Here is a 10,787-nt window from a genome sequence, read left to right as displayed (position 1 = left end):
AAAAAAAAAAAAAAATATTACTGAATGAACACAAGGCAGGCAAACCCCATTATAATTACACAGATCTAGGATGAAGCCAGCAATCTGCATCTTTTGTATATACCACATTAACAATGAGGCAGGAGGTTCTTGAATCACCCTCTGAGAAGCAATGCCTTAGAGCCTCTCCAAAAAGATAGACATCAAGAAAATTCGTTATTTATGGCCGAGAGTGGTGGCTTACACCTGTAATCCCAGCACTTGGGAGGCTGAGGTGGATTGCCTGAGCTCACGAGTTCGAGACTAGCCTGAGCAAGAGCGAGACCACCCCCACCAACCCCCACCTGGGCATTGTGGCAGGTGCCTGTAGTCCCAGATACCTGGGATGCTGAGGCAAGAGAATCGCTTGTGCCCAGAATTTGAGGTTTCTGTGAGCTATGATGCCAGGGCACTCTGCCAAAGCAACAAAGTGAGACTCTGTCTCAAAAAGAAAGAAAGTTTGTTTTTTTCTTTTTTTGAGACAGAGTTTTAGAGTTTTACTTTTCAGTGGAGTGCTCTGGTGTCATAGCTCACAGCAACCTCAAACTCTTTGGCTTAAGCAATTCTCTTGCCTCAGCCTCCCGAGTAGCTGGGACTATAGGCATCCTCCACAACTCCCAGCTATATTTAGAGACGGGGTCTCACTCTTGGTCAGGCTGGTCTCAAATTTGTGAGCTCAGGCAATCCACCACCTCAGCCTCCAAGAGTGCTAGGATTACAGGCGTGAGCCACCCCACCTGGCCTTAAAGGACTCTTTTAAAGATAACCTGGAAGCATAATTGTCAACACTGGAATCATCTTTGGAACTTTGAGAAAAGAAGGAAAAACAATGTCTGGACCTCCGTCTAATGGTAAAACCCAGATATTTTCTCTAATACAAAAAAACGTTGCGGTGGGCGCCTGTAGTCCCAGTTGCTCAGGAGGCTGAGGCAAGAGAATTGCTTAAGCCTGAGAGTTTGAGGTTGCTGTGAGCTGTGATGCCACAGCACTCTACCAAGGGTGACATAGTAAGACTCTGTCTCAAAAAGAAAGAAAGAAAGAAAAAGGAGATTGTATACACTTACATAGAAAGATCTCTAAGACCTCTCCTGTTCGTTAAAAAAAAAGCAAAGAGGCTCAGCACCTGTGGCTCCAGCGGCTAAGGCGCCAGCTACATACACCTGAGCTGGCAGGTTTGAATCTAGTCCGAGCCCGCCAAACAACAATGATGGCTGCAACCAAAAAATAGCCAGGCGTTGTGGTGGGCACCTGTGGTCCCAGCTATTTGGGAGGTTGAGGCACGAGAATCACTTGAGCACAGGAGCTAGAGGTTGCTGTGAGCTGTGAGGCCACAGAACTCTACCCAGGGGGACAGCTTAAGGCTCTGTCTCAAAAAAACAGGCAGAGACAGCATATCATTAAGAAAAAAATGTGTAAAACAAAACTATATATTTCTTCATGACCCTGTACATGTTTGGAAAGATACCAACATCTCTGGATAATTTTTATTTTAATTCCCTCAACTATTTCAGGACATTTGCAATGGTGTTTTTTCTTGTTCTGTTACCCAGGCTGGGGTGCAGTGATACGATCATAGCTCGTTGTAGTCTCAAACTTTTGGGCTGAAGCCTCCCAAATAGCTGAGACTACAGGCATGCACTACCCTGCCCAGCAGAGCCAATTGCTGATGCACAATTGAGATTAAGAACAGTTCTAGAACAATGGTTTCCAGGTGAGGTCCCTGGACCAGCAACATTGCCATCACCTGAAACTTGTTAGGTGAATTCTCAGACCTTCACCTAGACGAGAAGCTCCAGGTAGAGTCAGCATTGTTTCAATAAAAACCCCTGTGATTCAGATGCATACCAAAGTTTGAGAAACACTTCTAGAAAATGGATTGGTTTGGGATTAAATGGGTTGGTTAAATCCTTAGTTCCATGTTAATCTAATCTCCCATCATAGCAGGTATGTAAACTGGGGGGTTTTAAAAATACATTTTGGTTATATTTATCCTAAATTAATGAGTGATCTCTAGGATTGATGATGAAGACCAAACACGGATCAGTGTAAATTGTACTCAGAAGACTTTGATGCAGGTGGTGGATTTTCTCTCCCAGAACAAACAGCTTTATCAGAAGACTGAAATTCTGTCACTGGAGAAGGTAATAAAAATGTTTTAGCATTTGATCTTGTATGGCTGGGCATTTCCTCACAGCATTATTGAAGTGTAACTGGTTCACCAAGAATCACACATGTTTAGTGCATACAATTTGAGTTTCATTTCTCTGCATTTTTCCTCAGCAAATTCATTTATAAATTGTTTTTTTGCTTTGTTTTGTTTTTTTGAGACACAGTCTCACTCTATTGCCTTGGGTAGAGTACTGTAGTGTCATAGCTCACAGTAACTTCAGACTCCTGGGTTTGAGTGGTCCTCTTGCCTCAGTCTCCTTAGTAACTGGGACTACAGAGCTGGGACTGCAGGTGCCCAGCACAACACCTGGCTGCTTTTAGAAATGGGGTCTCTTCTGGCTCAGGCTGGTCTTGAGCTCCTAAGCTCAAGCATTCCTTTTGTCTTGGCCTCCCCAGTGTGGTAGGATTATAGGTGTGAGCCACTGGCCTGTCCCTCATGAATTGTTAGATCAACAGGCCATTAACTATTACCTAAGAAGTATAAAGTGGCAGTGAGAACATAATTGTCACGCAAATGATCCGAATCAGACAGGCTGACAAAAAACTTAGGAACTGAGGGCCAGTATGACATGGCTTTATTCAGCTTGCCATGGGAGATCAAGCATGGGAAGTCTGTCCAAGCGGAAGGTCCTGTGCGCTTACATATCCAGGGGAACAAAAGTGGCAAAGTGGCAGCCAGCAGTTACATAATCATGACATTACAAACATGCCCAGTTATGGCTAGGAAAACTACAGTAACTTCTAGCAGAACTGTGGACAAGAAAGATCAAACAACTTCGTCTTGCCCCACACTAATATTCCCTGGAAAGTACATTGAAAGGGAGGCATTCCAGGAATAGGAATGTGTTGGTACTTCTTCAGGGTTACAGACTTGGTTATAGGTTTGGTTTGATCTCTTCTTAAAATAACCCTTTCCTTGGACCATGTTATTCACACTTCTCACTTGACAGCCATTCGTGTGGTGATAATTCTTCTATCTTTACTTTCTGTGTCAGAATGCTTTCTTGAGGTTAAAAAAAAAAAAAGTGCATATAAGAGAATTTCCAACTATTTTGTGTTTTATTTATTTTTTTTATTTCTAGAGACAGACTCTCACTTTGTCACCTTTGATGGAGTGCAGTAGAGGCATAGCTCACAGCAACCTCAAACTTTTGTGCTCAAGTGATCCTCTTGCCTCAGCCTCCCAGATAGCTGGGACTACAGGCACCTGTCATAATGTTTGGCTTGTTTTAGAGACAAGGGTCTCGTTCTTGTTCAGGTTGGTCTCGAACTCCTGGAGCTCAAGCAATCCACCTGCCTCAGCCTCCCAGAGTGCTTTGACTACAGGTGTGACCCACTGTGCCCTGCCTGCTTTTTGTTTTTTATTGAGGCAGGCTCTTATTCTGTCACTCAGGCTACAGTGTGGTGGCATCATCACAGCTCAAACTCCTGGGCTCAAGTATAGGTGAAACACCTATATGCATCTGGCCAAAAAAGCCGTTTGAGAGAGAGCAGTGAAAAGACTTTGTGCAGGCATACTTGTATGAAACTGAGGCAGAATCCCATGTGGCCAGGTTAGTTGTGGGCCTAACATGACCAAGGCTTTGGCTGGAATAGCATTTCCAGACTGTGTTAGGAATTAAGGTTGACTTTATAAGGCCAATGAAAAAGCCCTTCAGAAAACTGGCCAGATACCCATCAGTAACCTTTCCTGATCTGTGGTAAGTGATGAAGGTCGCTTGCTGATGGGTCTGGGAATGGAAATGTGCTAGGGGACCTCAAGAGAAGAGGAATTTACCCAATGCATACAGGTATCTAATGGCACAGATAAAACCTGGGCTCATGAAAGGCTTTTGAGAAATCCAGCCTGAGAATTCCTTATAAAAGTCTCCAGCAAAACCCTCCTGACTTAAGGCCTACATGGGAGCAGAGGTTTGCACACAAACTTCTATATGCCCAAGAAGTTTCTCTATGCTTTGCTTAAAGATTCAAAGTATCTGCCTCCAAATGGCATGGTCAGTTAGAACAGACGGTCACATTGTCTCTTTCCCCCATAGCCTCAGGCTTCATCAGATAAGAACAAAGAAAGTAATAATTGACAACATGTTCTTCATTAAGTTATGTTAAACCGGGTTATGTTAAAAGGGTTATGCTTAAAGGTGTATGTTGGGTGGATTATCAGATTACCAGGGAGGAGCTACTTACAGGGCAGGTGGTCATAAGATGTTTAAATGGATTAATGAGGTCATTGCTGCATAGTGCACATGCACAAGATTGCCTATATAAACCAACAGCAAATAAAGAAAGCTTGCCATTTTGCCTGAGTGAGCAGCCTGAGCTGAGCACCTTTATTTAAAACACAATTTCAATAAGCGTGCTTATTCTTCGTGACATTGCTTTTTCGTGAGACTCTTACAGCAACACTCAAGCATCCTCCTACCTCAGCCTCCCTAGTAGTTTGGGCTACAGGTGTATGCCACCATGCTCAGCTAATTTTTCTATCTTTTGTAAAGATGGGGATCTCTTGCTCAGGCTAGTCTTGAACGCGCAGCCTCAAATTTCAAAGGGCTACAAGTACAGGCATGAGCCACCTCACCCAGCCTTTGACTACTTTCTGGTCTTCTACTTACTGAGCCCACAAGTGTTTTACATACAGTACATACAAAAGGACTTTATCCCCAGCCACCCCTTAATATCCATTGTTTTATTCTATTTTGTAGTAAGGTATTGTTGTCTACTTTATTCTCCAAGTTTCACCATTCTTCCTTTGCTCCTGTAAGTGCAAGCCCTGCTAAGTCTGTCCCTCAGTGTTTTTTCTCCCCTTTGGTAGCTCTGCCACCACAGTAGTTGAAACTCATCTTTCTTCTCTTGGGATATTAGTAGTCTCCTCACTGGGTGTCTACAGAAGAAAGTCCAGGCTTTTGAGCACACTGTGGGAAATGCTTAATGATCTGCTCCAGCCCCAACCTCCTTCCCCATCACATGCTCTCCATATCAGCTGGCTACTTATGAGCCCTTACAAGGATTCTCCTGGGCCTCTGGCACCTTGGTACGTTCTCTCTGGTTAGCGTGCCTTTCACAGCTCATCCTACCTTTATCCTGCCAGTACTGCACCTGCCTTTACACTCCCCCACAATTTTTTTTTTTTAACTCTGTTTGATTTTCCTCTAAGACCCAAGTCCTTATAAAACTTTTTTTGAATGTATTTCCTCCAAGTACTATCCCCCAAGGGCCAGCTTATTTAGTTTATTACATTGTGCTCCTGTAGTAATAGTACCTACTTTGTGTTTAAACACTTTAAAACTCACCCCCTCCTAGAAGCCAAAATGTTTTTGTTAAGCCAACGTGGGTGGATTGCTTGAGCTCACGAGTTCAAGGCCAGCCTGAGCAAAACCGAGACCCCATCTGTACTAAAAATAGAAAAACAAGAGGATCACTTGAGCCCAAGTTGGAGGTTGCTGTGAGCAATGATGCCACAGCACTCTACCCAGGGCAACAGCTTGAGATTCTGTCTCAAAAAAACCAAAAACTGTTTTTGTTAAGTTTGCACCCCATACTTTAGCATGGAGCTTGCTATAGTAAGCTCATAATGTGCATGTTTTATTGATTTCAATATTTGCTGTTTGTTCAATAAGTTTGTTTTCTTAGGACTGATAATGGTCAGCATTTCTAACTTATGTTTCCTTTCAGCCTTTGCTTCTACATACTGGAATGGGACGATTATGCACACTGGATGAATCTGTCTCCTTGGCAACCCTTATTGAACGAATCAAAAGACACCTGAAACTATCTCATATTCGCTTAGCTCTTGGAGTAGGGAAGACCTTAGGTAATTATGTCACCTTCATTTATTTGATATAACTACTGATAACATTGGATAAAAGTTGAAACTCTTGGTTGTATTAATGTAAATGGTAGAAAAAGTATTAGCAGCTCATAGGAGATGTTGTATCTGTCAGGGTGAGCAAGGTTCCACTGTGTAATACATCTGATTGACTTAATCAGTGAGGTTTAGTTCTCAGTCATGCTGTGTTTTCATCTCAAGTCAGTAGAGAAAGTCTAATGATGGTAGACTTGGTCACTATTACAGAGAGAACATTTTGGAGGGTCTTAAAAAGCCATCGGTTGGCTCGGTGCCTGTGGCTCAGGTGGCTAAGGCGCCAGCCACATACACCTAAGGTGGTGGGTTCGAATCTAGCCCGAGCCTGCCAAACAACAATGACGGCTGCAACCAAAAAATAGCCGGGCATTGTGGCGGGCACCTGTGGTCACAGCTACTTGGGAGGCGGAGGCAGGAGACTCGCTTGAGCCAGGAGTTGGAGGTTGCTGTGAGCTGTGATGCCACGGCACTCTACTGAGGGTGACATAGTGAGACTCTGTCTCAAACAAACAAAAAAAAGACTTATGCTCAACTCATCTTCCAACATTAGTCACATTGCCCAGTATAACCCATGCAAGGCCTAAAGTGCAAATTGCAACATAAATTTTGCCCTTCACAAGATGGGTAATTTTGTGTGTGTGTGTGTGTGGTTTTTGGCTGGGGCTGGACCTGAACCCACCACCTCCAGCATATGGGGCTGGCGTCCTACTCCTTTGCGCCACAGGCACCGCCCCAAGATGGGTAATATTTTATAGTGAGGGGCTGCTAAGTGCTCTGATCCCTGGTAGTTTCTAAGTCTTGTAGTCACTGTCTTCTCTTCTGGTTTTTCTTAGTATTTTGGAGAACAAAAAGAATGAACATTAGTTGGATACAGACAGTGAGCCCAGCACTGTCCTGAGTCTTTCCTAGCTCTCTGCTGCCTCAGCAGTGGGGCACAGTGGCTATGGATATGAATTCTGAGTTCAGACAACCTGGGTTCAAATTTGTCCTATCTGCTGTGTGACTTTTGACAGGATTTTTAACTCCTCTGTGTCCCAGAGTGGTCGTATAGTCTGTGTGACATGGCATAGTGACTGGTGCATGTTAAGTACAGTTGAAGGGCCAGCTGTTGTTAGCTATGTGGCAGGTAAAATTATTCCCATTTACAGGTCAAAATCGAGGTTCAAGGAGTAAAATGTCTCAAAGTACACAGTTAGGTCAAACAACTCATGGGAGTTACTTTCCAGAAAAGTGGATGGCAGAGGTGGGATCTGAATTTTGATCCAGCTCCAAAGCCCTCCCTGCCTTGACACACCACAGTCCTACACTGCAGTGACCACTAATGAAGTGTCCATTTTAGAAATTTAGATGCTGAATACTTGGAATTGCAGAGTGAAGTCTGCATTACATCAAGGATTTTTGGTACAAATTATACTATTAAAATGAAAAGGAATTGTAAAACATTGGTCTCTTGTTTCCTTTATCTTGAAGAGTCCCAAGTCAAAGTCGTGGCCCTGTGTGCTGGTTCTGGGAGCAGCGTTCTGCAGGGTGTAGAGGCTGACCTCTACCTTACAGGTAGGGTAGACTTTGTGTCCCTCTTTCCCATCTATGGTCTACTTCTTACAAATACAAAAAATAGAAGATTTGGCTCGGCACCTGTGGCTCAAGTGGCTAAAGTGCCAGCCATATACACCTAAGATGGTGGGTTCGAATCCAGCCTGCACCCGCCAAACAATAATGACAGCTGCAACCAAAAAATAGCCGGGCGTTGTGGTGGGCGCCTGTGTTCCTAGGTACTTGGGAGGCTGAGGCAGGAGACTTGCTTGAGCCTAGGAGTTGGAGGTTGCTGTGAGCTGTGAAGCCATGGCACTCTACCCAGGGGGATAGCTTGAGGCTCTATCTCAAAAAAAAAAAGAAGATTTTAGGACAGTGCCTGGCAGATAGATGATGTCTAATAAATACCTCAATTAAACAGGAACTACACCAGCATTAGGGATGTATTTTATTCTTTATGGAGGAAAGCATCACGCTCACAGCAACCTCCAACTTCTGGGCTCAAGCAAGTCTCCTGCCTCAGCCTCCCAAGTAGCTGGGACTACAGGCGCCCGCCACAACGCCTGACCATTTTTTGGTTGCAGCCATCATTGTTGTTTGGCGGGCCCGGGCTGGGGATTCGAACCCACTGCCTTAGGTGTATGTGGCTGGCGCCTTAGCTGCTTGAGCCACAGGCACCGAGCTGATCATTGAGTAACTTACTAGGCTTTTTCAAAAATTGTCTATGTACATAGATGCGAATATATGCATGTATATACACATAATGTATGAATTAAAAATGTGTTTTTTACATATATACATAAACGTGCGCATATATATATATATATATTTTTTTTTTTTTTGGTAAAGACAGAGTCTTTGTCACCCTAGGTAGAGTGCCATGGTGTCACACAGCTCACAGCAACCTCCACCTCCTAGGCTTAGGCAGTTCTCTTGCCTCAGCCTCCCGAGTAGCTGGGACTATAGGTGCCCACCACAATGTCTGGCTATTTTTTTGTTGCAATTTGGCTGGGGCCAGGTTTGAACCCGCCACCCTTGGTATATGGGGCCGGCACCCTACCCACTGAGCCACAGGTGCCACCCTAGATATAATTTTTATGTATTTTTCCAGAACCATTTTGGAATAAATTGCAGAAATAATGACCTTATAGCATGTAATCACCTAAGAACAAGGACCATCACTCTGAATATACTTCAGGGGTCGAAGCACTAGCTAAAGGACCAAATATTGGCTTCTGCCAAAGCTCACCACCCTTCCTGTGAGCCCGAGGCCCCGTCAGTGTTTGTGTGGTAATAGGTTAAGGGTAATATCCTATAAAGACCAGCAGATGGGGAGCTTGCTCCTTGCAAATGTAAATTTTCTCTCGCTTAGCTCTTGTCATTTTCTAGTCGCTCCTTTGTTCCTGTAGCAGCCATCCTGAGCCATTCTTTCCTTTGGCTTCAAATATTGCAGAGTCTTCACTGTGTCCCCACTTTCATGTCTTCTCCAGCTAGTGAGTTCATAATAGTCCAGGAAGCCTCTTTTCCTAAAGCATGGCTTCTACCTAGGCCAGCTGAGTGTTTTTTCCTCCCTTTTTACTTTCCTATTATAGATAAAATATTTTAAAAGGTACATGAATAAAAACAATTCCTATAGTGAAATGACACATACTGGGGGGGAAAGTGTGAGGAACTGAAAATTTCTGGGAATAAACAAACTCATTTATGTTTTTTCTTTCTTATACCTTATGTTTCTAATTGTATTTAATAGTTAAAAATTATGCTTTTACACAGAAAAGAAATTGTGTAAAATGCATGTTTGCTCTTAAATTAGAAGCCATAAAATTCACAAACGGATTTATTTATTTAAATACAAATGTATTCATAAAAATTCAAAACAGTGTATTGGAATTTTCCCCAGGTCTTTTAGAACATACAAGATCCCCTTCTGCTGGCTCGGCGCCTGTGGCTCAAGTGGCTAAGGTGCCAGCCACACACACCTAAGGTGGTGGGTTCGAATGCAGCTCAGCCCGCCAAACAACAATGATGGCTGCAACCAAAAATAACCGGGCATTGTGGCATGGCCCCTGTGGTCCCAGCTACTCGGGAGGCTGAGGCAGGAGACTCGCTAGAGCCCAGGAGTTGGAGGTTGCTGTGAGCTGTGATGTCATAGCACTCTATCCAGGGGGACAGCTTGAGGCTCCTGTCAAAAAAAAGGTCCCCTTCTGCTAATAACTTGAGAATTTCCAGAAATTTTGCCTAAGTCAAAGAAAAATGCTTTGTTTTTAATGTGGAAATAATCATAAACTCATTTCATCCTTTTGAGTTGGACTAAGGTTGATGGTGAAAATATTGGAGCTCTTAAAGCATAAAAGTCTTCTGGGAAGTATACCTAGGATTTTCTCCTGAGGTGTTTATTACTTACATAAGAAGCAGGCTTTCCAAAAGCCCTGCTTTGCTTAGCATTGTTTATTCATTTTATTATGAAAACACTTTGAATGGGTGTATACAGATCTGGTTCTGACTAAATATGCTGGTTTAGATACTTGTCTTGGGCTTTACTATAGAGAAAGAAGTTGGAATTCTCAGTGGGATGGTCTCTCTCTTGTTTTAAGTTGAAAGACATATAAGAAAACTGTACATAGCCTTCTAGATTTATGTGTACAGTAATTCTATAGTATTACATTTACTTTATGCAGAATATAAATTCAGTATTTCTGCTGTTGTGATTTAGCATTCCCCACATTCCATGTCTAATATGTAAGTATTTGCTCTTTCCTTTTTGGCAGGTGAGATGTCCCATCATGACGTTCTGGATGCTGCTTCCCAAGGAATAAATGTCATCCTTTGTGAACATAGCAACACAGAACGAGGCTTTCTTTCTGACCTTCGGGATATGCTGGGTACTCACTTGGAGAATAAGATTAATATTATCCTGTCAGAGACAGACAGGGACCCTCTCCATGTGGTATAATATATATATGAACATCAGGATAACAAAATCTATGAACAAATTAGATCCCAGCTCAAATTCATAATATGAGTCAGCAGAGTTCCTGTCCTTCCTAAAGAGTGTCTTAGAATGTATTATCATTTCCAGTTTGTTAATCTTGTTCACCAGACGTTTTGTAGATCATAAGGTTAAAACTGTAATATAGCTACTATATTAAAGAACAAACACTCATTATATGCTCTAGGAAAGATGGATGAAAATCTGCTTACTTATTCT

At 42.9% G+C, this 10,787-nt stretch overlaps 1 protein-coding gene across 1 annotated transcript in view; it reads left to right on the top strand.

Moving 5' to 3' along the window:
* Nucleotides 1–10,787, top strand: part of NIF3L1 (NGG1 interacting factor 3 like 1) — a 17,735-nt gene extending 6,948 nt beyond the window's left edge. Inside the window, exons 4-7 of the mRNA XM_003785038.3 lie at nucleotides 2,033–2,159; nucleotides 5,857–5,995; nucleotides 7,517–7,600; nucleotides 10,348–10,787. Coding sequence (XP_003785086.1) covers nucleotides 2,033–2,159; nucleotides 5,857–5,995; nucleotides 7,517–7,600; nucleotides 10,348–10,532 — 535 coding nt within the window. The 3' untranslated portion in view covers nucleotides 10,533–10,787. The remainder of the gene's footprint in view (nucleotides 1–2,032; nucleotides 2,160–5,856; nucleotides 5,996–7,516; nucleotides 7,601–10,347) is intronic.

Source organism: Otolemur garnettii, unplaced genomic scaffold, assembly GCF_000181295.1.
Source record: "Otolemur garnettii isolate 467f Iridium unplaced genomic scaffold, OtoGar3 scaffold00013, whole genome shotgun sequence".
In the NCBI taxonomy this organism is placed as follows: Eukaryota; Metazoa; Chordata; class Mammalia; order Primates; family Galagidae; genus Otolemur; species Otolemur garnettii.
Note: the sequence above shows the minus strand (reverse complement) of the source record. Positions and strands in the feature narration are given on the sequence as shown.